Source organism: Perna viridis, chromosome 13, assembly GCF_037379345.1.
Source record: "Perna viridis isolate PV_CMFRI_1.1 ecotype Kerala chromosome 13, ASM3737934v1, whole genome shotgun sequence".
Taxonomy (NCBI): Eukaryota; Metazoa; Mollusca; class Bivalvia; order Mytilida; family Mytilidae; genus Perna; species Perna viridis.
The window spans coordinates 12,873,384-12,900,313 of NC_142457.1; the positions used below are offsets into that span (position 1 = coordinate 12,873,384).

General features: G+C 31.9%; 1 protein-coding gene across 21 annotated transcripts in view; it reads left to right on the top strand.

The window, feature by feature from the left end:
• Positions 1-25,850, top strand: part of LOC148599628 (dipeptidyl peptidase 4-like) — a 162,224-nt gene extending 136,374 nt beyond the window's left edge. For 14 of the 21 annotated variants that reach the window (XM_088559853.1, XM_088559852.1, XM_088559850.1 and 11 more), the window contains exons 3-24: positions 824-919; positions 2,666-2,763; positions 3,341-3,418; positions 4,228-4,280; positions 7,910-7,988; positions 8,405-8,525; positions 9,810-9,970; positions 10,663-10,763; positions 11,050-11,173; positions 12,035-12,073; positions 12,492-12,617; positions 14,046-14,188; positions 15,888-16,069; positions 16,731-16,829; positions 17,292-17,367; positions 18,012-18,206; positions 18,657-18,711; positions 19,535-19,649; positions 20,126-20,184; positions 20,494-20,566; positions 21,336-21,409; positions 22,430-25,850. In XM_088559853.1, coding sequence (XP_088415979.1) covers positions 824-919; positions 2,666-2,763; positions 3,341-3,418; positions 4,228-4,280; positions 7,910-7,988; positions 8,405-8,525; positions 9,810-9,970; positions 10,663-10,763; positions 11,050-11,173; positions 12,035-12,073; positions 12,492-12,617; positions 14,046-14,188; positions 15,888-16,069; positions 16,731-16,829; positions 17,292-17,367; positions 18,012-18,206; positions 18,657-18,711; positions 19,535-19,649; positions 20,126-20,184; positions 20,494-20,566; positions 21,336-21,409; positions 22,430-22,597 — 2,315 coding nt within the window. In that variant the 3' untranslated portion in view covers positions 22,598-25,850. The remainder of the gene's footprint in view (positions 1-823; positions 920-2,665; positions 2,764-3,340; positions 3,419-4,227; positions 4,281-7,909; positions 7,989-8,404; positions 8,526-9,809; positions 9,971-10,662; positions 10,764-11,049; positions 11,174-12,034; positions 12,074-12,491; positions 12,618-14,045; positions 14,189-15,887; positions 16,070-16,730; positions 16,830-17,291; positions 17,368-18,011; positions 18,207-18,656; positions 18,712-19,534; positions 19,650-20,125; positions 20,185-20,493; positions 20,567-21,335; positions 21,410-22,429) is intronic. The other 7 variants (XM_088559855.1, XM_088559856.1, XM_088559845.1 and 4 more) reach the window with 2 other exon arrangements.
• The last annotated feature ends 1,080 nt before the right edge of the window (positions 25,851-26,930 follow it).

Sequence of the window (26,930 nt, forward strand, 5' to 3'; positions counted from 1 at the left end):
TGTTTTTGAGTAATTAGTCTGTCTTTGCATGAACCTTAGACAAGTGCAAGCTTGCAATTTGTAAGATTAGAAATGTGCATGCTTTAATAAGCATAAGGTTTAACTAACTTTATAATAAGACACTTGTAGCAAGTCTAAATATATCAATTCTGCGTACTTTTAAGTTTAAACGCTTAACTTAATAGCATTTAAGACTGTTGCATGCAAAACCATTTCAGATTTATTTAGGCATGAAGGTCTTGCGTTTATCTGACAATTGTCATATGTGTTTGTCGGTTGTATTGAAATAAGACAATGAAATCAAATTTCAACATAGAAAAAAAAAGGATATTGTTTTATTTTGTTTTGTTTCTTTAAAAATGCTTATTTAATTAAGTAGCAGTCTTTCTAAGAATCATGCAAAATGTGATTCATGGATGAAAAGCCTACATATTTTTATTTTTTGATATTTTGTTTGAATTGCCATAGCAAACAAAAATTAACATTCGGTTTTTCGTATATCCCGTGTTCTTAAGAGATAAAAATTATAAAGAATGCACCGTAGATTTCAAAATTAAGGGCGATAACTCTGTAAATGACAACCAAATATAACAGAATCTATTTGGTTTTCAATGTTGATTATCTCCTAAGAGCAGACAGATGTGAACGAATAATTACACATTTAATAATATAGCCCCATAAAACAACTAAATTTCAAAAATTAAAATATGTAGCATTTCTGGGATATATCACATTTTTCAAATTTTGCATGATTCTTACAAAGGCAGCTACTTAATTTATATATCAAATAGCCATCTTTTAAATATAAGTTTTATTTTCGAAGGTGCCGAAGAAAAGGATAAAAGAATAAAACTTACGCTAGACGACATACTGTCTTACACATATACACCAAGAGAATTTGAGCCATCCTGGCTGGACGGTAAGGCTAAATATAGATTAAAATATATATACTTATCAAACTCACTCAGGGCATACATAAAGGTAGATAATGGCCTCCACCACCATCCCGTGTGTCATTTGGTCCTTCATAAAATTGATCGTTTAAAATTGTATATCAAAACATTAAAAAAACTCAAAGAGAAATATCAAATAATAAAATTATCAAACAAGCTCATCAAAACCATAGATTTATCAACACAAGTGAATACATTTATAATGCTTTCACATTTACTACAGGAGGAGGAATCATTTTGGGCCCAAGATTGGCATTTATAAATTGCTATACATACGTCGTTGCAGATTGTTTTTCATGTATCGAAATGCCTTATGTAGTTTTACTTTTGATATTTTGTTATTACTAGAGCATGGTTAAATAAGAAAAAAATGAACAAAAAAAAAAAATAAATTGAAATGTTTCAGGGGGAGATAATTATCCATCTGCCAGCACATCATACTGTAATTCACCTCAGATATCGTTAACCAAATTGTTTCTTATAATAGTTCATTACTGATATAAAATGCCTAAAGCTACATTTAGTGTCATTAAAAGTCTGTAAAACAATATCAGATGAATCGGTTCAATCAGATTTTGCAAAATTTATGGAAAACAACTTCTCAATAGTTAAGATTATGCATTTTTGAATTAGGGTGCGAGTCAGTATGATTTCAGTTATGTTTGCTTGTTGAAAAAAACCACCTTGAGCGTAGAAGGTCTTTAGCTTATACACAGGTGATAGTAGCTCTAGAAGCATTTTTTCAGAACATAATGAAACCATTGATATAAGACTACGTTGTTTGAATGCTAAATTTCGGTCTATGAATACATTGATAATTTGTGACCCATTACAAGAGAGTTTAACTGATTTATTCAACGGGTCATAGTTTTCCTTTCCTCGTTTGTCTACCCCGGACTTGACTTTTTACGAGCAACTCAGTGGGTGTTTCTAGAAAAGCAGAGGACGCTTAGCCTACCGGTGCACCTGGTCCATGCTCCAAGTTTTTAGTGGAGTCCGAGTTGCTCATTTACTCTTGTTACTTTATATGTATGATTTTAGTTACTTTATGTTCTTTGTTGTGTATGTCTGTTTTCCATGTCTGGTCTTTGTCCCTGGATTACATTCTTTTGATTACCGCTATAACCGTGGTTCCCTAGATTACTCTTTAATAAATATAATAAAAAGTGGTCCTAACGTCGATTAATAAATGAAGTAAAAAACGTAAATAAAAAACTTCATGTAACCAGACAATAAAAAAAAAAACACAAAGCATACTAGACCAATCACGGCCCAGTTTCTTTCAAAAGTTATCCTCTGATTGGTTCAAATATGATCCGTTAATTATAATGTATATATTGTACCAGACTTACTCTATACGATAATGTTGCTCAGAGTGTTAAACTTTTGAAAAAAAAACTTCACTAAGACCAATTTGTTCAAAATATATATCCATTGGATAGAAGCAATTTCGTAAAACTTTATGTAGTGAATGAATGTATACAAAGTTTGTGCGGATATGAACAAACGGCCTCTGGTTTCACTTTAGGAATCAAGGAAAAGGTATGGTAAGCTTTTTGACACCCAATGCCCGATAGTAAATAATGCGATGTAATTGTTATTGAAAACTTTAACGATTCAGAACTTCTATGCTTTACTGTGCTTACTTGTGCATTTTGAGAGTTTGTGCTACCTCGACTAAGACAAAAATGCTCACAACTTTTATATTTTAGGAGAAGAAGCATTTACATACAGAAATGAAGAAGGATCTGTCGTGGAATATAATTGTATAAATAATAATATCACTCTTCTTATACCGAATACCACGTTTGTAAGTATCGAAATGTTTTAGAATATTTGTATTGCCAGAACATGATCATTCCTTAAAATATTTCCTATTTCACTAGATTTAAATTAGTTCTGATATGCCAGTGTCTGCTAATGTATGTCTGACGGTACATGTATAGAGATCAAACAGTCAATAAAAATCATTGAAAATATTACGAAATGGTCTTACCAAAGGAAAATAATCATATCTGATAGCTCTGAACTGCCTCAGGGTAATATTATGAACATTTTGTTGTGAACTGGCATCTACACAAACTTTTAATTGCTTAAGTACGGCAGAATAATGCTTTATATTTTGAATATCATTAACTTTGCATTTAAAACACTACACTGCTCCATCCCAAAATCTTTTACAGTGTTTATTGGAAAAAATCAAATTGATATTTGAAGATATTTTGTTGCCTTAAGTCAACTTATGAAAATATGTGATTGTCAAACTCACTTCAACTCAAGCGTATGCAATTCATGTTGAATAGTAAAATTATTCTGTTCTCTTGTGAATGCAAAATATAAATGTGGGTGACATAGGTAATATAACTTTCAACTATATCATATTACAGCAAGAACTAGAAGCTACAGTGTTTAAGTTATCAGCTGATAGAAAGTATGCATTTTTGAACAAGGGTAGAATAGAACATGTGAGTACTCACTTACTTCGATGATGAATACAAATATCTCAAACAATTTTGTCGAAATATGTTCGCACAGCAACGATCGTCAATGATACCATTAACTATTATGCAATAGTAATAGTAGATTCAAACTGCAATGATGAGCAATAATATCTAAAATACGTCTGTCAAAGTAGGTTCATATTGGAGTAATGAACAATCATATTCAAAATAGTGTTGCAGAGATAGGGTTACACTCCAATGATCAGCAGTGATAATCCAAATTCTTGCCATAGTAGTTTTACATTTCGATGATAAACAGTATTATTCAAAATACGTCTGTTAATGTAGGTTGCAATGATGAACAATGCTATTCCAAACGATATTGCAATCGCTTTGCTTTATACTTGCAAAATCAACAAGTAAAACAATGCTTGTATAAAGAACTGAATGCTAAATGCTTATTCCATAACAATCAAAATATTATATATAGCAGCTAGAAGTCATTTTTGTAATACACTGCAGTCTTAAACACTGCAATATTTAGTATAAGTAGAATAAGTAACAATTTGCATCAGAATCAAAATATCTATCTTATTTGTTTCGTAAAACCATATTCGAGTAAATATTAAAGATATAAATTCATTTTTTTATCATTTACATTTTATACTAATAACAATCAAAATCTAACGGAACACAATCATTACTCTAGACAATTTTCCCCAGTTTTTTTGTAATAAACCATGTTGGTAAAAATGCATGACTAGATATATACATTGTACTTATATTCATATTGTACTTAATTTGATTAATGTTTTTATTATTATTATTAACAGGTGTACAGACATTCCTCCTTAGCACGATACTCTATACACAATGTTGAAGATATGTAAGTATACCAAAAAAACGCGTGTGCACAGTTTCTTCCAAAACATTTCAGCGACGCTCACTCGCTCAATATGTTCATGTAAATGTACTAACAAATACTGGATTTAATCATTTGTCAGAGGTCGAAAATATGTTAGATAATTTGGTTATTACCCTTCATCTTTATGGAAAAAGATGTTCTAAATAAGACAGATTTTTAAGTAACCAATTTGATTTTAGACAAATTTACAGCGAAAGTCCCGACAAACACCAGTAGTCATATGTTAAGATACGTATAAATTACAAAATAATACATGACCGTATATTTATCTGTGAACATATAATGTTTGAGCGTTGCTCTGTTTAGAGCTAACCACTGGTATCTTAAATCTACTACATATATTTCATTATATGTCAAACAAGGGTCCCCAATTTCTGATACCTTTAATATCTAGTTTTCCTTTAGTTAAGGAAGTAGACCTAGGGTAAGGGACACAACTCTTACAAATCATTGGAACGTTTGTATTCTGCATTTTATATTCATCTTACTTATGCATCAAATTAACTGATTTCATTCAGGTTCAAATAAAAGCTTGAGAGGCTTTGATGAAGTTGAATATGATACAAACATTTCACTGATTTCAAGAATGTCCCTTTCTCTAGGTCTACCTCATGAAACAAAGGGAAATTTACGAAGTCTCAAAAAATAGAAATTAATCGCGGTATTTCAAATTCCATTCGCTGATTTTTAAGGTGCGAAAAGTATACTGACCTATTCATGTTGTCGTTGAGAAATTAAAACTTGTAAGTCGGAAGAAACCAATATTCCTTTCTAGACAATGATTAAATCAATCAAAAGCTACATCGTCCAAGATTTGTCTCTTCCCTTGGTATTTGATTTATGGATCGCATTTCTATTCTTAGCGTCTCATGATTTTTGTTACATACAGTCCAGTGCCTGTTTATAACTTTCTGTGATTGAACATTAGCTCATTGTTTTTGGTGGTTAATTACATACCAATTTTAGAATTAGGAAGATAGTGATGCAGCTACTACGTATTGTTAAAGAGTAAACAAGGGAATCACGATTTTACCGGGAATAAAAAAAATGTAGTCCAGGGACATAGACTAGACATGAAAAACAGACACACACAATGAAGAACATAAAATAGCCAAAATGATACGTACAAAGCGACAAAAGTAAGCGAATTTTATAATGTTTTTGTCGGGCCCATCATTGTTTACATAAAGAATTGCTTACAATTATTCAAGACCTTTTGGTGATCTCTGACAGTATTGTCTATTTTTTTTTAGGTTAAACCATGATGCTTTTGTTACATTTCACCATATCCGTTCTTTTTCTAAAATGAAGTGTTGAAGAGACCAGATATTTGTTTTTCCTTGAAATAAAAATAGGGGAATTTTACGTGCATTTCGACTATTTTTTAAACTCTTTCTCACTTTCATAATATATAGGTATTATATTATGAAATATATATCTAATTTGTAAAATTTCGTATTGGTAACTAATATTTGTTACAATAGTCCGTGCATGGTTCTTAGAAGGATTTTTATTGACTTTCATCTCAAAGAGTAAGCGATACCCTAATCAATATATCAAGGCTATATGATAACATTTGCAGACTAATCAATACTTTCATCTGACGTCTGGTTCAGTATTTTATATATTCAACACTCACGGCATAGTTTTTGAAGAAGTTATTTGTATTAAGATGAAAGTGATTGGACATATGTACAATACAGTTGGTAAAATGGTTTGACAAAAGTACTGATGAAAGCATTCTGTAATTTTTCAAAGCTTACTCCTAATAATAATTATAAATTAAAAATGTTTTGTATAAGTTCATCATTGCAAATTAAAAATGATTTCAAATCTCATTTCATATTTGTAACCTGAAGGTGGACGCCTACACACTTTTATCTTCGATTTGAAAAAAGACGACTCTAAATTTCAGTCAAATGACAGGAAACAAAGGAGCGTTTTATTAAAGATCTATTTTTGAAACCAGGAGCGGGTTTGAGTTAGAAATATACACCAGTGTGTAACTAAATGTTGTCTCGCTTTAAAACAATAATAATTGTAACATGAATTGGCATATCTGTTTTGTGTTAGCTACATTTATTTTTTTTTCTGGGAAACGTCCCTTTAAACTTGAAGTACTTCATTTGGCAATTGATATATTGTTATTTGTGTTTACAGTGATAGGACTCTCCTTCTATTTTTGTATTGAGGAAAAGATAAAAATGTAATTTTCGGATTGAAATCTCATAGTGAAGACAATTGATTCATGTTTTCCCAAGCTTCCTTAAATAGAACTTTACCATCATTTTGTTTCATTTATCAGTTCTATGACTAGAACAGCTTAAGTAGCAGTGTTCATAAAAAAAACCAGACAGGAGGTGATTCATGTTTGTCACAAACCCACGGAATTAAGTTTTATTTCTTGTTCAGAAACCATTATATATCACACAACCAGTCTTAGCTTTTCTTTTGGGGTTGCGCTTTTGAGATCAAATTTATATAGATTGTACATAAAATTAGCACTTTGCAAGAGTTATCGTTCTTGATTTGTTTTGAATTGGTTGGTTTTAGTGACAGGTTAAAGTATAATTTTCTCAAAGGTACAGATCTAAATACAGAAAAGACTATTTCCACATGAAAATACAGCATATGTAGACCAAAAAAGCATTATCTGATTCATGGGTTTTTCTACACCATGAATCCCCTTACCATATCCAGTGTGTGAAATTTATATGGACTGGTACTTAACATGTAGCGGTTGATTTGAAGATTTATAGCACGTTTTGTAGTAAGACCTGAAATAAACCCTTTATTCAAAATAAATTTCCTTGTTTTTGCATTTTAGTCACAGGTTTTGGTATATAAATCCACATTAGGTAGATCTATTGGTTATGATTGTGAATATTAGGTGATAACCATAAAACAGTTCGGTTTTGACACTAATTGAACATCTAATATTACTTTGCAAATTTCTCTGTTTAATTTCTACACTATTAAATTTAATAAAAGAGAATCACTAAGTAAAGTTATTAATCTTATGGGAACAAAATCATTTAAATGATACGCATTTGTAACGTTACATCAATCACTTAGAAATACTCGTCTAGGCAATCAATGATATACGGTTAGCTATTATATATACATATGGTTAATCGATTAAGTTGTGTTTTATATTTTCTTGTAATTTAATGTGTATAAACAACGTCGTTTGTTCAGTAATCCGTAACATACAATTACAATACTGGGTTAAGTTGCAAAAAATGCATTTAGTTGTCGGTTTTTGATTGATAAAAATAGAATAAAATGCCAAGTAAATCGAGGCAAAACAGTTTGTGGGGAAGGCATTTTTGTTAATCAATATTTAATGCTGAAACAATATAATTTAGAATGAATTTTTTTTGGACCGAGGGGAGGGGTGGGGTGGTGGTGAACGTCCCCGTCGCCTCCTCTGGGTCCTATTTACTACATTTTTGTAGCTGAGTGATTGTCCAGCGTTTTAATTTTTCTTTGAGTTAAAAAATTGACCAAATGTTGAATTTAGGAACAGTATTTCTTTCAAAGAAATTCAGAATTTTGGTTTCCAATTAATTTTCATTTTCTTTTTTCAGGTTGTATTATGATTTTGTTGGTTACAATAAGTCAGAGATATTCCAGTATATAGGTTGGACACCAAAAGGTCATAATGTTGTAAGTTAAAGGTTTATGGCGTTTGTCATTTAAGGTTAAATTTCAAAATTTTACTTAAAAAGTAGAATTTTCTTTTCTTGTCTTTTACCCGTATAGAGTTTAAAGTATTTTCATAATTCTTGTATAGAACATAATTTGTAATGTTAATGTTAATTAGTGATAGTTGCGAAATGGAATAAACATGTACTCGGTTTTATTTTTAGAACAGATTACGGATTCAAGCAATTGACTTTGGCATTAAGGTATTTAGCATAAAATAATTGTGTGAACTTCAAAAGGAGAAGTCTACTCTCTTTGTTGAGATATCTGTTTGTTTTTAATCAAAAGCCATCACCTTAAGAACAATTTGCCTATTTTCTTATCATAAAACCTGTTTAGATCATACTAAGTATATCTGACTTTGCTCATGCTTGCAGGTGTTTGTCCAAAATAATGATATTTATTATAAACGACTTGAGGATGAAGATCCAGTGCAGTTGACATTTGATGGTGTTAAGGATGTTATCTTCAATGGTATTCCGGATTGGGTTTACGAAGGTATGTTCGACATACAGTGAATGTGCACATATTGGAACTCGTTACGTGGGCGAGATTTTCACTAAATTCTCTGTATCGAAATATCCATGAAAATAACCACAACCAAAAAATGTCTTGTGTATTTAATTGAGACGGCTGTCTACAAAACTTATACATACGACAAAATATTGGATCTACATTGAAGTAAGTCTCGAAAATAACCCGTAAAATTCTCCAACTTTGTAGAAAAGGCTGAATGTCGAACAGTTTAGAATGACACTGACAGTATATTATATAGAACATTAATCCCCAAAATGCAGTAAAGCATATTCAATTTTAATTTTGATAACCAACGAGGAAATTAAATATAGTTAAAAAAGGGTAGTTACATCTATTTTACCGTTGCTGCTTATTTGCATGTATGTAAACCAGCTTTCATTCAATTTGTAATTTCCTCTTTATCTCATACATATAAAATTCATTGCATTACTAGAATACAGATGCTCACTAAGTAGGTTTATGTCGCTTTTGATATACACTTCAGATCCTTAAGTGCTGGAATCTGTAAGAATTAGGAAAAATTGAAAAATAAAGAATCATGCTCAGAAAAAAAAAACACGAATTCGACAGTATGAGCACAACTTTGATATTTTACATTTGTATTGAAGACGCATTGACAGTTTGTTCGTCTTAAAAGTGCAAAATGTCGTAGAAAAGCGAATTCAAAAACACAACAGAATTTTTGGGGAAAAGTGATTTTGATGATGAAATTTCAATGTATTTCATATAATTTGTCTCGAATTACTCTCATTTATACATTTCAGATAACATTTTAAATCAGGTTTCAGGGGTGTAGCTGCCTATACGCAAACACGCAGTTGCGTACTTTCGGAAAAAGTAACAAAAATAAAAACACACATTTTAAAGATGAAATAAAGGTTATTTATCACATATGCATACCATGAACGTAGTATAGGCTCTGAAAAACTGGCTCCAAAATCGTTAAAATTCAGGAGTTTCCCTCAGGGCTTTGCCTTGCCGGACTCACTGGGGGCCTTTAGCGACCCTCCCCCCTAGACCCCTCGCCTTAATTTTGCGTACAACTAAAACAGGCCTAGCTACCGCCCTGGGTTTCATGTAAAGACTTGTGCGTGTTTTTCTCATAACTTACCCACTACACGATTCATGTAGAGAATAGTACTACATACTTGACCAGAAAAACTTTCCATCGTCTGTATGTATTGCTTCACATGTATTGATAATATATTTATCGGGTTCCTAAATACTTCAAATCATATCTTTCAGAGGAAATTCTTGGTATGGACAATGCACTCTGGTGGTCAAAAGAGGGTACATACCTTCTTTACGCTCAATTTAATGATACAGGTGTTAGGAAGTTTGGGTACCCCGTGTATGGTCATCCCGAGAATAAATATGGGGAAATCAGATACATAGCCTATCCTAAGGTAAGGTTTTATGTGTGTCATTACCTGAAATTCTATTATATTACTTTTTATGGTAGCCATATTTTGATAATGTATTTTGATCTTTCGCGATTGTCGGACTTATTTAATGTTTGTTTAGTTTAAAAGACGAGAATCAATGAAGGTACAGGTTATGAAAACTGTGAAAATAGAGCGAACAAAAATACACCGTATTGAATACTTATTTAGTTTATTTGAATCCGTTGGCGGGCGCAAATAAACAAAAACTAACATAATTGAAAGAAAACAATTGTTGAAAGAACAAATTTAGTACTATTATCGGTTAGGTCAGACAATCAAAACAGTTACACTGTACGGTAGGTATGCAATGTGGCGATTTTGAGGTGAATGGAAAACCAGAAATTTTAGCGAAGGTTAATTGGTAAACTGAGCACTGAAGCCCTCCGTTTATATTTTGCGGAATTATTTTGCATTTTTAGACAGACCGTTAAATTTTTCCGCTATACGGTATTTCATTCAACTGTGGCGTGTGCACTATGAGAAAATTTGCATTGCCTATTGAAAGCGGGATAACCCCGACATACTTGTTAAGTCTAATATCGAATAAATAACAATATAAAAACAATCTTAATGGTTGTTTAAACTGGACAGTCAAAAAATAAACAAAAAACATAATACGTAAGTTTAACATTGATTTTGTTTTATTTTTTCAGCCAGGGGAACATAACCCAACCTTCAAATTGAAGGTAATCAATCCTATCACAAAACAAACTGTTGACGTGAAACCTCCACAGGAAATAGTCTCTGCTGCTGGGTAAGTTTTCGAAAACGTGTTTAGATAAAGAATGTAGAAGTAAACTCCTCAACCAGTATTGTTATGTAGACGTTTTATTAATTGTTGAATTGTCAAGTAAGAAATATATATTTTAATCTTTCATCAGTTTCTAAATTTATTTAAAAAAATACCAATAGATTTTTTTCGCGTGTTATGTAGAATTTTGGGAATCATCATCGTCGTTTTTATAGTTAAACATAATTAACACTTTCAATTTTTGTTCTTAATTAATTCTATATAATTGATTCCAAACTATTATCTTTAGAGGGTATTATTTTACCACCGTATCATGGAGAGACGACAGATATTTCTTGGTCACTTGGTTGAACAGATATCAGAACATGTCCTTATTTACAGTTTGTACTGCTGTTTCAGGAGATTGTAGCATTGTAAGTCCTTATATTGTTAAGTTTATCAGTGATAAGTTGTTTATCATACAGTTTGACACTTTGCGACTTTTCTACAATGTCACCTACTTAAGCGCTTTTTTATCTATTTCAATTCTTCATAAGTTTTAGATGAGTAGAGATTAATACTATCCGAATAACTCTAATGCCTCTCAATTAAATTTTGAACACGTGTTAATAGTTTCGTTTTTTTGCAAATTCAATGCTTTGATGGTGAAACATTTGATATAAATTAATCATATACATATAAAGGATTCTCAAACCCATTTTCCTGTTCCTGATTGCTTAAATACCATTCTGTGTAAGAATCAGGCAATGGGTGGCAAAACAATTTCACATGTTTTTTTCCTCAAATATATTCCATACATCTATAAAAAACAACCAAAAAACTACTTCACGCAGAGTTACAAATAGTTGCCTGACCGCAAGGCCGAGACTGGGTATTTGTCACAGGGCGGGCTAATTTTAGCAAACATTTTTACAGACATGTAGTATATATATTGAAAAATTGTATTGACGGCTGACTAGAATTTGAGTGAGTTTCTTACCCTGCTTCAAGTTCTCCTTACGCTTATGTGACGTATATATTTTGACTGACTGTATAGGAATAAAGTGGAGGCATATTTTCTTGTCATTGTCCAACTAGGTTTGACAAATTTGACAATTTTACAAATACTTTGATGGTTATTTCTAGAAGTCATAATGTGTAAACACCTCGATATTGCAATAAATTCTCTGCGTTTATTTTTTTCTTCGTGTGTCATACCTTACACACCTTTGTCTGATTCGTACACAGATAAGTACTTTATTATATATTAATCAATTTCTTAATCTTGATTGTAGAACTATAGAGAAGAAGGCCATGGTGCTTGGGTTGATGTTGTGAGTAATAAAAATGCTGACTATATAAACTGCTTATTAATGTTAGGTGTAATGCAAGATTTATCTCTTTCGCCCATCTAGTAATAGCTGACTTATATTTAATCTTAGAACTAATACAAAATTTTTAAAAACCTCAATATAAGCTTTACGAACCTGTTCTGATAACGGGTCGTGTAGAATTTGAGAATAGGACATATTTCATTTTCACAATGGCTTGACATGTTAATCGAAAGTATTAAACCAGTAAAAAGATATAAAAAACATATTTTAAAAGGAATACACTCTATTTAAACCGTCAATCAGTTGCATGTTTACTTCTCGAATTAAATATCCTTTATCACAGAACACAATCTGAATAAATATTTGTAAGAAAAAATGGGCATGAAAATGCATCTAAATAATCAAGTTCTAATTTTAGTTCAAACCAGCCCTATTTACAGCCGATGGAAAGAACTATCTGATGACTTTACCAACACGTGTTGAACCATCCGGGTACTTTAAGCATGTTGCTATGGTGAAGTTACCCGTGAGTAATATCAACCAGGTTTGTTGTGTAGACACATTTTTAACATCTCCTTTGTTACTCTAACTCTGTTGTCTAACCACCCTTCTCTAGTCACGTGGTCTGATTGGGGTAATATATTTACTAAAGCACACAATAGGAAGCTATTTGTTCTGCCAATCAATATCATACATAATCGAAATTGAATGGGTGACAAAACACATACATTGGCTTAACTTTGATTTTCATGATTTTATCCTGTTTGGATTACGTGGTATGCCTTATCTATACCAATCACTCCATTACACTTGGACACATTCCATCTTTCCACATACACATCAATCACATTACCGTCACCCAACTGAAAAGGTTAGTGAATGCATCACTTCCCTGACCACATGCATTTAATTCCAAATTTTAATACTTGGATAAAAAGACAATCGTTCTCCATGTATTCCTAATTTTTCAAAGAGAATATGATGTATTTACTTAATTAATTTTCCAAGCCACGACCTCCAACATAATTTATTTATAAAGTTACTTTTTTTCCTGTTTTAACAGAATAAATCTCGTTTATATATAATGGTTAACTTTTCCTTTCATTGGTGTCTCAGTTATCCAGACAGTTTCATGCAAATCAGGCCCATCTACCACTTATGACTTCTGAAGGTTGCAGTTTTTATTAATGTATTTATAAATAAATACCATGTCTAAAAATATGACTCAATCGGATCACATGGCATATTTTTAGTATTATTTTGTTACAATAACCAGCACTTAATCAAACACACGCAACGCATGCAAACGCACTCTATATTTTTTACCTACGTCCTTCCAAGTGACCTCTTCATATTGACTGTTTTATGATGCACTTACTATTTACTTCTATATATTTCCTATTCATGACATACAGAGTAGTTTAGTGCTATCATTTGTGTTCTTTTTCATTTAGTAGTGGACTAATCTTGTAATTTGCTTTAGTTATTTCATTTCAAAATTTAAAAATGTGATGCCTATTTGAAAGAAGTAAATAAACTAGGAAATTTTAGCTTGGAAAAATTTAAAGCAATTAAAACGACGAACAAAAAACTCCTATTTCTTAAAGAAAATCAACTTGTTCATAAAGTGAATTTCTATATATAGATAATTTTATCAATTTAAAGTCGAATTGTTAAAAAAGGTTAAATAAGTTAAATTTTAAAAATTCTTGGGGCCTAAAGTTTCAGAGTCAAGATTATTTTCAAGTAAAGAGTTTTAATTGCAGAAAACGTAAACAACTATAAGTAATGTGAAAAATCGTCTTCTGACGTGGAAGATATTTTATTGTTGAACCTGAATTTCGATAGTCTTATTTTGAATAAGGGGTTTGGTAATGACAGATGTATATTTATTTAATTATTCAACATCAATTTTGTATTCGGTTTAATTTTGTATACCTCATCAAAAACTAATTGCTGTGCTTTCCTATAGCAGTTATCGACCAGCACTGGCTCTAAGAAGTTCCTTACCTTGGGACAGTTTGAGGTGACCGATATCGTTGGAATCAACGACAAAAATAAAGAAGTATATTACATTGCTACACCTGGTGATCCTAGAAAGAGACATCTATATAGGTATATGATATTTTGTAAACATCTTAAAGAGTAATCAAGGGAACCAAGGTTATAGCGGTAATCAAAAGAATGCAATCCAGGGACAAAGACCAGACATGGAAAACAGACATACACAACAAAGAACATAAAGTAACTAAAATCATACATACAAAGTAACAAAAGTAAATGAGCAACTCGCACTCCACTAAAAACTGAGCGTATGGACCAGGTGCAACGGTAGGGTAAAGGAAATATATATACACACAACAAAGAACACAAAGTAACTAAAATCTTACATACAAAGTAACAAAAGCAAATGAGCAACTAAACACTTGGAGCATAGACCAGGTGCACCGGTAGGGTAAGATAGTGTGCAGTCTGTTTTGCTCTTTTGTTGTAGTGTTTTGTTACTAATTTAATGAAGTAATTTGACTAGTTGTACGCGTTCTACATGTGAAGTAATTTGACTAGATGTAAGCGTTATACATGTTATAGAAGTACCTATTCGTTGCTGACTCTCCCCATTCCCCATCGCCACATACCGTATTCCCATTTGTCTTAATCGCCATATCCATGTCTCATTTCCCATTCATATTCAACACTGCACCATACGTAATATACACGGATAATAGATATTATAGAATTTATTACCATTCCTTTATGTCGAAGTCCACTCGTTGTAGCCTCATTGTGAAATTAGAAAACACACTACCATTTGAATGCAAAACCATAATGGGCTGTATTGAGGTTTTTGTTTCGACCTTTTTGCATTCCCATAAATCCAAATGATTTTTGGTTTTCAAAATCAAAAAGTAGTTTTATCTGAAAAGCACTCTTCACTCATTCAAAAGAACACGTTTCCACTCTAAGTCACGAGATGTGTTCAGCTATAAGTTTTGCAAATAAAATTTCTGCTACTATAAAGCGACGATTGTTCTGCATTGCTTTTTGAATGAAAAACTGGAGATGGTCAAATGGTCTTGTTTTAGGTGTTACCACTGCCGAAACTGACAAAGCACTCGAACTTCTTGAAATGAAATTATCCCTTTCTTGCTGTTTACAACAATCACTCTCTCTTTTTCGATGCTTTGTTGAAAATAAAATTTGTTGATGTTTAATATTCTATCCCGAAAGATGAAAAATACTTACCAAAATCCTTGATTAGCCTTGGTAGTTTAAGGTAGGGTCTTTTGGACAGTTGACTCTCAAATCCTTGTTTATAAAAACGATTGCAAATGGCGGGCCATTCTTGGGTCAAAACCTTGGATATGTGAGATGCTAATTACCCGAGTAGGTGACTGGTCGGATGGGAAAGATATTGGATTTTAGACTAATTATGCAAGTGTGACCCATACAATGCACATGACATGTATGGTAATACCGATTCCGAATTTCCCTATGCCCCTTGCCCCATTTACCGATAACCCAAATAAATAGGAAATTTACCCCATACAGGCACGTTTTTAGCCTTGTTGAATTTGTTGAATTTTAATACGTAACATACAAACATGTTGAAGGAGAAGACAATTTTGGTTTGTTTGTGTTGAGGTAAATACTACTAAAAGCAGTCAGTGATTGCATGTAATTCGTATAGTCTGGGCAGTTATGTAAATGATACCAGTATTCTGTATGAATTTTATATTATCGGAATTGAATAATCGTTTAAATTAATCGTATTAACAATATTCTCAGAAACAACATACTTTTGTATATGTTATAGTGTCTCCATGGAAATAACATCTTCAGCACTCCAACCAGTCAGAAAGTGTCTTTCATGCGACATTGATGAGAAATGTCAATATGTTAAAGCCTCCTTTAGTAGCTCAGGGAAATATTACGTCATTGGATGTATAGGTCCAGATGTACCTTATTTTATGCTCAAGTCGACAGAATCAAACAAAAGTATGTATTCAAGTTGAATGGGTATATGGTATACGCGTGTAATGTCGATACAGACTATTACTCTATTTTTGTTCGTGGGGTATCAATTTTCATGGTTTGCGAACAGTTTTTGTTCACATTGAAAAGGAAACTTTTTTTTCAGTTTTTTGATGGTTTTATCAAATCCACGAATTTAAGAATCTACGAACGACGTTTTTCCCTAAACCACAAAATTGGTACCCACATTTTAATGTACGTTCACGGAATATAAAAAATGACTTGATATTCACATGAACATCAATAAGAAAACTCAGAAATGACCACAGTATATTTTCACAGGGCACACTATTGTATTGTACCTTGCAATTTTGAAACCTAAAACAATAAAAGGATACTCATTTTTGTTCATTCTAACACCAAGAACCAAACTGGTGAAACTATCAGAACATAAACACACCAAGATGTTTGACTAAATTGTGCTTCTGAACTTGTTAGGTAGTCTTAATTGTACCAACTATTTAAATAAAAAAAAACATATGCTATCGTCCTTTTAAAAGGCACATTTTGGTGTATTCATGTATTGTATGCGTTAGCGCTCATGTTTATCATTTTGTTCAATGATTGAAAGCAGGGTATTTAATTTCTTTATTTGTTTAAACAGTTCTTATAATCGTCATTTTAGCAATTACATTAGAGGACAATAGTGGATTACGAGATCGATTGAAGAATAAAGCTTCACCAATTGAAAAGTATATGGATATAGATATCGGAAACGGTCAGAGTAAGTTCATACAAACTGTTTTTGAGGCGGATTTTTTTAATCCATCCGTTCTCTTTGAACAATTAATTACAGTCTTTGTAAGAATCATACAAATTCTGTAATATTGGATATACATAAATGAAGGCTACACATTTTTATTGTTGTTCTTAAGTTGTTTTGTGGGTTTATATGCTGAATGTATCATCTTTCATTGCACTATGTCTACTCATTGGACATCATTCACATTGAAAATCCAAGAGTTTTTATTGTATTTTAGTGTCATTTACATAGTTCCTTCATGTTGAATTCTACAGTACATTCTTCGTAATTTTTTATCTTCAAAAAGCAAGGGTGTTATAAAAACCACATGTTAACTTCTGTTAACTATAACTTTTTAAACAAAATATCAAAAAATAAATTGTAGTCTTTACCTAATTAAGGTTCTGAATATTTTATTTTGTTTTACATTTAAATTACTTACAGAAATGCATTCCAAAGTATTCCTACCACCAGCATTTAATGAAGAGGAAATCATTACCTATCCATTGCTGCTAACTGTGTAAGTTTGCCATTTTTAAATAGCAGTCCTAAGAAAAAGGTAAATTCTGTAATATGTGATACTCCCTGAAAAAAGGCTACACATTTTTACTTCTGCTATTAAGTTTTTTATAAGTCTATATGATGAAATGCATAATTATTCATTTTATTCTGTTTGCCTTTAGAAAATCATTTACATTGAAAATCCAATAGTTTATATTGTATTTTAGTGTCAATTACAGAGTTACCTCCCTATATTTGAATTCTACAGTACATTCTATATATTTATGATCTCCTGAGAACAAGGATTATTTGAATAGCCACATGTTAATTTCTGTTTACTATTACATTTTGAGCAATATATCAAAAATAAAAATATGTAGGATTTCCAATCATGAATCATACTTTGCATGATTCTTATCTGTGGGTAACATTCATTTTAGCTGTTGCATTATTTCAAATAGCATATACTATAAGCACCCATTTAACTTGCCTTAATACGCTAATTTTAAGTTGGTAACCAACATTTGTTGAGCGGAAGGTTTATTTTCGTTCATGTCATTTCTCATACAGTGCTAAAAACTATATGTTAAAAACGACGTCAATTGATTCTCTTTTCTTGTATATCCTACACTAGTTTTCATATATTTGATTGCATTTGTTTAGCTATGGAGGACCAGGTTCACAAGAGGTTACAGAGAAATTTGAAGTCAGATGGCCTAACTACCTTTCTAGTGCGAAAAATATAATTTGTGCCTTTGTTGATGTGAGAGGAACTGGTGCTAGGGGAGATAACTTCATGCATTCCGTTTATAAAAAGTTGGGCGACCTTGAAGTTCATGATACAATAACAGCTGCTAAGTATGTATCTACCATATGTTTTATCGGTGTTAATGTGATTGATTGGGCCACAACATAGTTTTTATATATTCAACACATTATATATTAGCAATTCAGTTGCTTCCTTTTGTTTATATTTTCAAATTTACTTTCAATTATATCCAGCGATCCATTGGTACGGAAATTTGAAAAATCAAATGAATATCTGAAAGGGCCAACAAAACTTCAATTAATATAATAAACTACTAAGAAATTGTGTAAGGAATCAAGTGTGTAACATGCACATATTAAGAATCGTAAGAAAATCTGTGATGCAGTAATTATCGGATAAGGTAATTTGATACGGACCATATTCCTCAGTTGTCAATTTCGATTGCAAATTGATTTCCTAGATATTGTGAATACTTGTGAAAACAGAATGTTTTTCACTCCATGTAAACATAAACACATATTCAAATGATCTTCTTTCAGGCATTTTGATTCTTTGTCATACGTCGAATCAAGCAAAATGGCAATTTGGGGATGGGTAAGTAAATTCTATTATTAAAACTGCATACATGAAATAATGTGTATATGCGATATCTTAGCAAATCAAGTTAAATGTTATCGACGTTATTTTAGTGCTTTGGTTGAACATGTGCTTACTTTTCATCCATGATAAATCATTTGAAATCATCATGATCATTTTCCTACTGCTGTTTTCAAAGAGTAATCGAGGGAACCAATGTTATAGCGGTAATCAAAAGAATGTAATCCAGGGACAAAGACCAGACATGGAAAACAGACATACACAACAAAGAACATAAAATAACTAAAATCATACATACAAAGTAACAAAAGTAAATGAGCAACTCGGACTCCACTAAAAACTGGGAGCATGGACCAGGTGCACCGGTAGGGTAAGCGTTCTCTGCTTTTCTAGAAACACCCGACGAGTTGCTCATAAAAAGTCAAGTCCGGGGTAGGCAAACGAGGAAAGGAAAACTATGACCCGTTGAATAAATCAGTTTTCAAAGATACATTTTGTACAGCATGTTGGTTTTGTTCTATTTTAAGGAGTGTATCAACTTAAAATCGTTGTAATTGTAATTTGATGCAAATATCATGCATAAAACCAACAGCATTGACACCTGCATATTTTGCGCGCAAAGCAATTCATACTGGAAATAGTTCATGGGTCTTTAAGGACAAATAAACAAAAGGTGATTGAATGGAACTAAGATGATTACATTTAAATTCTAGCACTGAAAATTTACATATATAGGAATACTATAAAAATGTTATTTCGAAGTACACTTTTATAGTCATGTATAATGTAAAATATCTGTTACTGTCATGGATATTCCCAGTCCTATGGTGGTTTCCTGACATCACATGTCCTCGGACAGCAACAGTCAGCAGGATCAAAGGACTTATTTGAGTGTGGGATTGCTGTTGCTCCGGTAACAGACTGGATGTACTATGGTTTGTTTCTTTTAAGTACCAGTATATGTAAGATTCAGTCACTGCGTACAGTTAATTGATTCATAGTGTAGAAAAACCCACCGAACAAACGTTGCATTTTTGTCTGATCAAGCCACATTCCTTACTTTATTTTATCTAAATAAAAAGTTCGCCATGACATTACGTTCTTTATAAACTGAGGAATTTACCATCAATAAAATAACATAGTTGCATGACCACGACTTTCTGCACATACATATATATACTTCTCTGTAAAGTATTCCCGCAGAAAGTTTGTTGTATAAGTAACCGCATTTACTTCATTATTGTTTTAACATATTAATTATTATTAACTACTAATTTTGTTTTCTTATTTGTCTTTTCGAATTCTGCCCAGCCGAAGAGTTTGTTATTTTGTACAGGTATTTTACTAAACCTATATTGAGTTCTCCTGAAATTTAGGAATGTTTAATGTCAAGAAACCTTTATTTTTTTAGATTCCGTTTACACCGAGAGATACATGAGCTTACCGAAGGACAACAGTAAAGGTTACACAGTAAGTTGGATAAACGTTGCATTCAATCTCTTACATAGAACATATCTAAATTATATTCCTTAAACAACTACAATGGTATAATTACAGCTGAGTTATTAAGTTCGGTCAAACCCAATAGTACGCTATATGAGGTCGTGTAATACTTGGAACACACATTTCAAACCAACAGAAAGAATTTTCAATTTAAATATTGCTGCGAAAAACATTAATGATTTGTTTTACCGGTTTGATAAAATATGTATTTTACAGTAACTAGTTCTGAGCTTTTAAGTAACTTATCTAAGGATAAAACTTTTTGATGTTTTACAGAAAGGTTCTGTACTTCAGTATGCCAAGAATTTTAAAGATTCGATGTTTATGTTGGTGCATGGAACTGGTGATGGTAGGTAAATTAATTTAACCTCACCCAAGTATCTCTGATGATATAGATGATGGTTCTTCTATGAGTGAGCCCAAAGCTTCGAGGGTTAACTTTTAAGGACTTGTGGGAATAAGAGTTCACCTTAATCGAGATATCCGAAAGCTACCGATTATTGAGTGATACCCCTGTTGTCTTTATATTGAATTATCCAATAGCAGATCGACTTTCTCATACTTTAGGGACGTCGAAATTCATTCGGAGTTGATATTGTGGTCAATAGGTATGAAACGTCTGGTGTGAATAAGAGAGATGACAATAAGAAATAACCTTTTTTCTTGCCATTTGTATTATACAGTTTAACCAGTTAACGTTCCTTTTGCTTAATTTAAGTTAAATATCATTTTATGACATGCATCTTTCTTTGTTGATTTTTATAAGTAATAATTTATGTCGATGTAACCAACATTAACATGTTAATAGAGGAAAGTACCTTAGTTATAATGGTATAACTAAATATCTTAATAAATTACGTTACTTACCTTCACAGTGAAAGTAAAAAAAGACCGGAGTTTCGTAAAATTTAGAGTAATTTAAGATTTATTCAAACGCATTCGTGATGTAGCAGTTATCAATGTAAATATGGCGATACGGCAATGATATAGCAGTGTTGAATTTTCCACTTTTGTTGAAATTAAAAATTTCTGAAATTAAAAGTCATAAAAGACATCAGATTCCTTAATTTTTTAATAGTTTTATATTGTCAAATGTTTAAATAATATTATATTTTCAGATAACGTTCATTTCCAAAATTCTGCACAGTTAATGAAAGCATTACAAGACGAAGATATCCATTTTACACAGCAAGTGAGTATCTTATATGAAGCAACTGTATTTTCTGATCATCTAAATAATTTGTTAATAAGTGTGGTATCTTAACTTACAAAAAACTGATGGCAATGCTCACTTTTAATGTCTAACTTCCCCATTTGATAACATGCACCTGTTGATATCCAATTGATTTGCAGCAAAATCCAAAAAGAGGATACACAATTGTTATATGTATTAATATTCCGTGATTTTATTTTATTACATTCCATTCAGTACTGTAGAATGAGTTACGGATAAGTGACGGGTACCCCACGTTCGAGGATAATAAAATCCATGTTTGCTGATGTGGGAGAAATTTCTTTTAGGGATAATGTCGGGAAAGACTGACACCCCTATCACCATATACCCTTTTGCAAAGTAGGAGTATTGAGAAGAGAGTTTTGTATTATAACTTCACAAGCTTCTGAACATGCAGTGGTTCAAAGTTGAATGAAAAAACGCCTTCTGCGATTAAAGAGATGGAAATAGTATTGATACAAAAAAAGGATTTCTTAATCATAAAAACATAATGAGAAAATGCGGATAAGAAAACTTCACGAGCAAGTTTTTTTGGTAAAATGCGACAAGAAGGGTATTGGCTAGCTAACAGTGAGGATAAATAACTACTGTAAACAACTAAACAAGGAGTAACAGTTCATAAAATGTCCAGTTGATAATTGATTATTAAAAAACTTTTGATATCAAAAAGAGAACAAACTGTCGATTATGTTAATGGTTGCTTTAATGTTTTAACCAATCTCTATTGCACACATCCTAGTTCTCCCTGGTTTAGTGTGTATTATTCAGTGATTGTTCTTAATTTCAAGAGGTAGGAACACTACTTGTTAGTATCCCACGAAGCTGTTTAAAATGAGTCGTATTAATTTTCAGAATAAGGTTGGGTTATGTTCGTTATATGGCAGGGGTAAACCATTAAATTGCGAATATTTCATCATAATTGGATATTGCTTTTGCACATTTCTCAACTTGGATTAGACTTTGTTCCCTTTGTTTCAGTTCTATGTGGACAAACAACATAGTTTATCAGGCATGAGACCTCATTTATATAAATCAATGGAAGATTTTCTAGAGGAATGTTTTAATGGTATATCTGCCAAATACGAAGAACGAGTGAAAGCTTTAGGACAAAAACCTGAAGAAAAAGACGAAGGTAGTGAACGATGAGATGGTCAGTAGCATTAGAACCCAAAAGCCAACGATAATCAAACTTGCAAGATGCCAACGTATTGCCCGGTAACGAAAGATGATAGGCAAGCCACTAGCGAGTAATTTTCTTGTATACGTCATAAGGAGATATTTCACGCCGGTTGGCAGGTGTCAGCGTTCGACAATGTTAATGAAAAATGTAATTAATTACCTGATTTTGTAAATATTATAAGTTAAATATCTTTGAATTTGAACTAGATATTGAAACAAAGTACATGTATCAGATTTCGTGATAAAGATTTTCCTAATTCCATGATTTTACGGAAAGAAGTTCCGTTGATTATTTCAGAATAAGTTTGTTTTATAATTTATTTGTTTTATCTTTAAGCCAGTACATTATGAAATATGTTCTTTCTTATGTAACAATATATGTGTTATATTGAAAATGCTAGTCATGGCTACAGCAAATCCAGTTGTCTATGGTAATGTATGAATGATTAAAGATTCTCTCATTTGCCAACAATTACGAGGTGCGCATCTTCGATAGAAGTAAAGCCCTTTTAAATTTAGCTTAAGAGACGAATATGTGAATATTACATGTGTTTTTGAATACTAGTGGGTATTTGGATGTTTACTTGGAGTGGTCAAGCTGCAAGTGTGAAAATGTTGATAGTGAATGTTATTATAATTACAGATAACCTATATAATGTTAGATTATTTTGAATGAGTTGTTTTCTATTTTATCTTAATGGCAGAGAAGTTTGTTTTGAATGTCTGCTTTTGCAAGTCGAACCCAATATTTGTGCGAATGTTATTTAATTACGTTTACTTATACCTTTTAAGATATTTATATACTTAACTTAGACGATATTTTACTATGATAAGTAAAAATGTTTGTTTATTTCATATATTGCTCTTAGCTCATACATGTTATTGGTCTAGTATTGTAGAACCTTAAATGAAACAGCAATTTAGATATATGAATAATAATGTAAAGCTATCCACCATTCTAATCTAAATTAGATTTGATTTTTTTAGCATGAGGACATTTATTTCTCATGATTTTGGTATCAAATAATGGCATTTGCTGTTGAAAATTCTTTAATTTGTTTCTAGAAAAGCAGAGGACGCTTACCCTACCGGTGCACCTGGTCCATGCTCCTAGTTTTAGTGGAGTCCGAGTTGCTCATTTACTTTTATTACTTTGTATGTATGATTTTAGTTACTTTATGTTCTTTGTTGTGTGTGTCTGTTTTCCATGTCTGGTCTTTGTCCCTGAAGTGCATTCTTTTGATTACCGCTATAACCTTGGTTCCCTTGATTACTCTTTAAGGGTTGCTGCACATTAAAGACACCTTAGATCCTTTAATCAAACATGCGTTTAAAAATTCATTTACATATACTAAAAAGGTGCAATCTCATCAGTAGCAATGGTTTTATAAATATCATATTTAACTTGTTTTATTAAGTATCAGCGTGTTTTGGTCAAATTTTACACATCTGAATGTATTTTAACTAGTTTGTTTCTTTCTTCAGATTTCAATGTTTTAATTATTTAAACTTATCCAGAGTTATATAAGTGTTGAGGATTTTGATAGTAGTTTGAATTGTCATCAACATATGTCAACATTTATTGTGCGTAAATTGGTATTTATTGAAATGTATTGATTTCTTAAATAGTTACATACAAAGAAATCATGTTTTTATCATTGTTAAAGATATATAATATTGGTTTAGTGTTTTTTATCATTTTTTTAATAAACAGATATTAAAAAAATGCTGCCTCAAACAATCCATTCACGTTCAAAAATTGACATAAACTTTCAGTCACGTGAAAATATACCTGACTAATGGAATCTAATTAGATTTATGGTGTTTACTTAAGTGAATCTGGTACTTAATTTCATTTAATTTGTGCACTAATTCGTGAGAATAACGATAAAGTATTTGTTGTGTAAAATCAAGGGAGAGATAAAACGATCTGATGATGAAAGAGTACAGAGATGACTGTCTGAACCGAATGTTGAATTATCCACAAGACTTCTCTTAATCAGACATTTTTGAAGTCCTTTTTATCAGTGAAAAGAAACCCCTTCCTATGTTTATGTTCAAGAGGTTTTTTTAGAAAGGTTTCACTGTGTCCATTCTATTTTTGCCAGAACATGACAGATGAAGTATCTTTTATGACATTTTGCTTAGTTATTTGGTTTTTTTACAATTTTACAAAGTCCTGGCGTCGGTTTCACAAAAAGTCGTTAGTGTGAAATTGATCGTAAATCATGACGTCACAATGCTATTTTAGTATATGACGTCATTACCTACGATAAACTTTATATTTACGACTTTTTGTGAAATCGAGACCAGCGGTCGACCATTTTGCATCACACGCTTGCGAAATTGAACAATACTTAATGTAAACAAATACTTATTGTTGTTTTTGACTTTTCAGTGTCAGTCTCCGTAAGAATCAGGTCTCGATTTCACAAAAAGTCGTAAGTGTAAGTTGATCGTAAGTAATGACATCATTAACTAAAATAGCATTGTGACGTCTTGATTTACGATCAATTTCACATTTACGACTTTTTGTGAAACCGACGCCATGAGTGGATGTGACATCGTATGAAAAGTCCACCATTTTGAAATTTGAATTTAATTACTTGCACCATCAGAATAAAGGCAAAAAATACTAGATTTCCCATATCATTCTGGTAAATTGAATTATATTAATCAAAATACAATGAACATGAACATTTCAAGGGTCATTTACAACTCTATCAAAAACCTCATTTTTCTAACATAATATCGATTTTTTTTTTTTGGGGGGGGGGAATCCAATAAAGCAGGGATCAAATAATGGTCTTATTCAGGTAGAGAAAGCATCCTTAAGTGAATTTATATCATTACATCGGTAGGTTTTTTACATGCCCGTTTCTTAATCATTTTGCATGATGCTGACAACAACTTACACTTCAATTAATTCATTATAGATGTGCAGGTTTTATTTATGGTAGAACATGCCTATGTCCAATTCAATGATCCAACACAAATTTCACTATGTGATGTATTATATTGTATTGTAATTACACCCAGGCGTATAATTTCTGAATTGCAATATTCTGTACTATTTACTTCCTTTAATTTAATCACTATAGATATCATTGTTATTTGTTCATGTTTCTGCATATTCAAGCAGTATCATTTTTGTTTATTGTTTTCTAATTATGATGAGAAAAAAATCAACGAATATGTTGAATAAAATATTCTAAATACTTGTACGACTTTGTTATCACATATGTTCTACTATCAAAACAAAGTGAACAAATCAAGCTATTTTCCTCATGTATATGCGAAAAAATCTTGTTTTCGTTAAAGCATCGACTTTAGAGCGAAATACTATTGTTCTTGGCATTTTTGGAACACGAAATGATCAATATGAAAATACGCATTGCAGCATTTACCTCTCAGATACCCGTAATTTTGTTGGACATCTTCTATGTGTTTATTGCAATCGAAGTATTGTTAAAAGTTTGTGCTCACTATCATTTTCATCTATTCTCAATCCTTTCTAGCGCTTGACAGTGTTATTTTATTCATTCGTTTTTCGGCTACTGCAGACGTAACATCAGAGGTAACTTTTGTTACAGAATAACTTATTGGGCAAAGTCGAATGAGAAAGAACACATAAAGAAAATTAAACGGGTAACCCGGACTTTAATCAAGTTAGGATAGGTTGCACCAGCAGTTTGATCGTTAGAGAAAATATATTCTAATATTGTAATTTTATTGGTCAGTATTGCATTACTATGATCATAATCAACTTACCATCAGAAAATCACCAAGCATAAATACCAGCAAATAACTATGCAAAATACTTTTTATACGCCTGAATTAAAGACACTATCGTGGTCCATAGACACTTAGGTTCCATGCTATAACATGCATATCGTTTGCAGGCCTCGATAAAAGTCTACAAGATTGCATACCACAAAAGAATTTGGGGTTTAACAGAGATCCATAAAGTTATACCTCAGTTTCTTCTTTCGTCTACTTCGGCCTTGAATGCTATGATAAACTCGGCGGGTGTTTCTAGAAAAAGCAGAGGACACTGACTCTGCTAGTGCACCTGGTAGGTCCAAGCTCCTAATTTTTGTTGGAATCCGAGTTTCTCATTTGCTTTTGTTTCTTTGTAGATGCTATTTTGGTTATTGCATGTTCTCTTTTGTGTGTCTTCTTCCCCTCTCTGGTCGTTATCCTTCGATTTGATTTTTACTAGAATCTTGGTTCCCTCTTCCATACACTATGGATCAGACAACGACTGACTTTAGTTTATATGATCAATACCTATCTAATT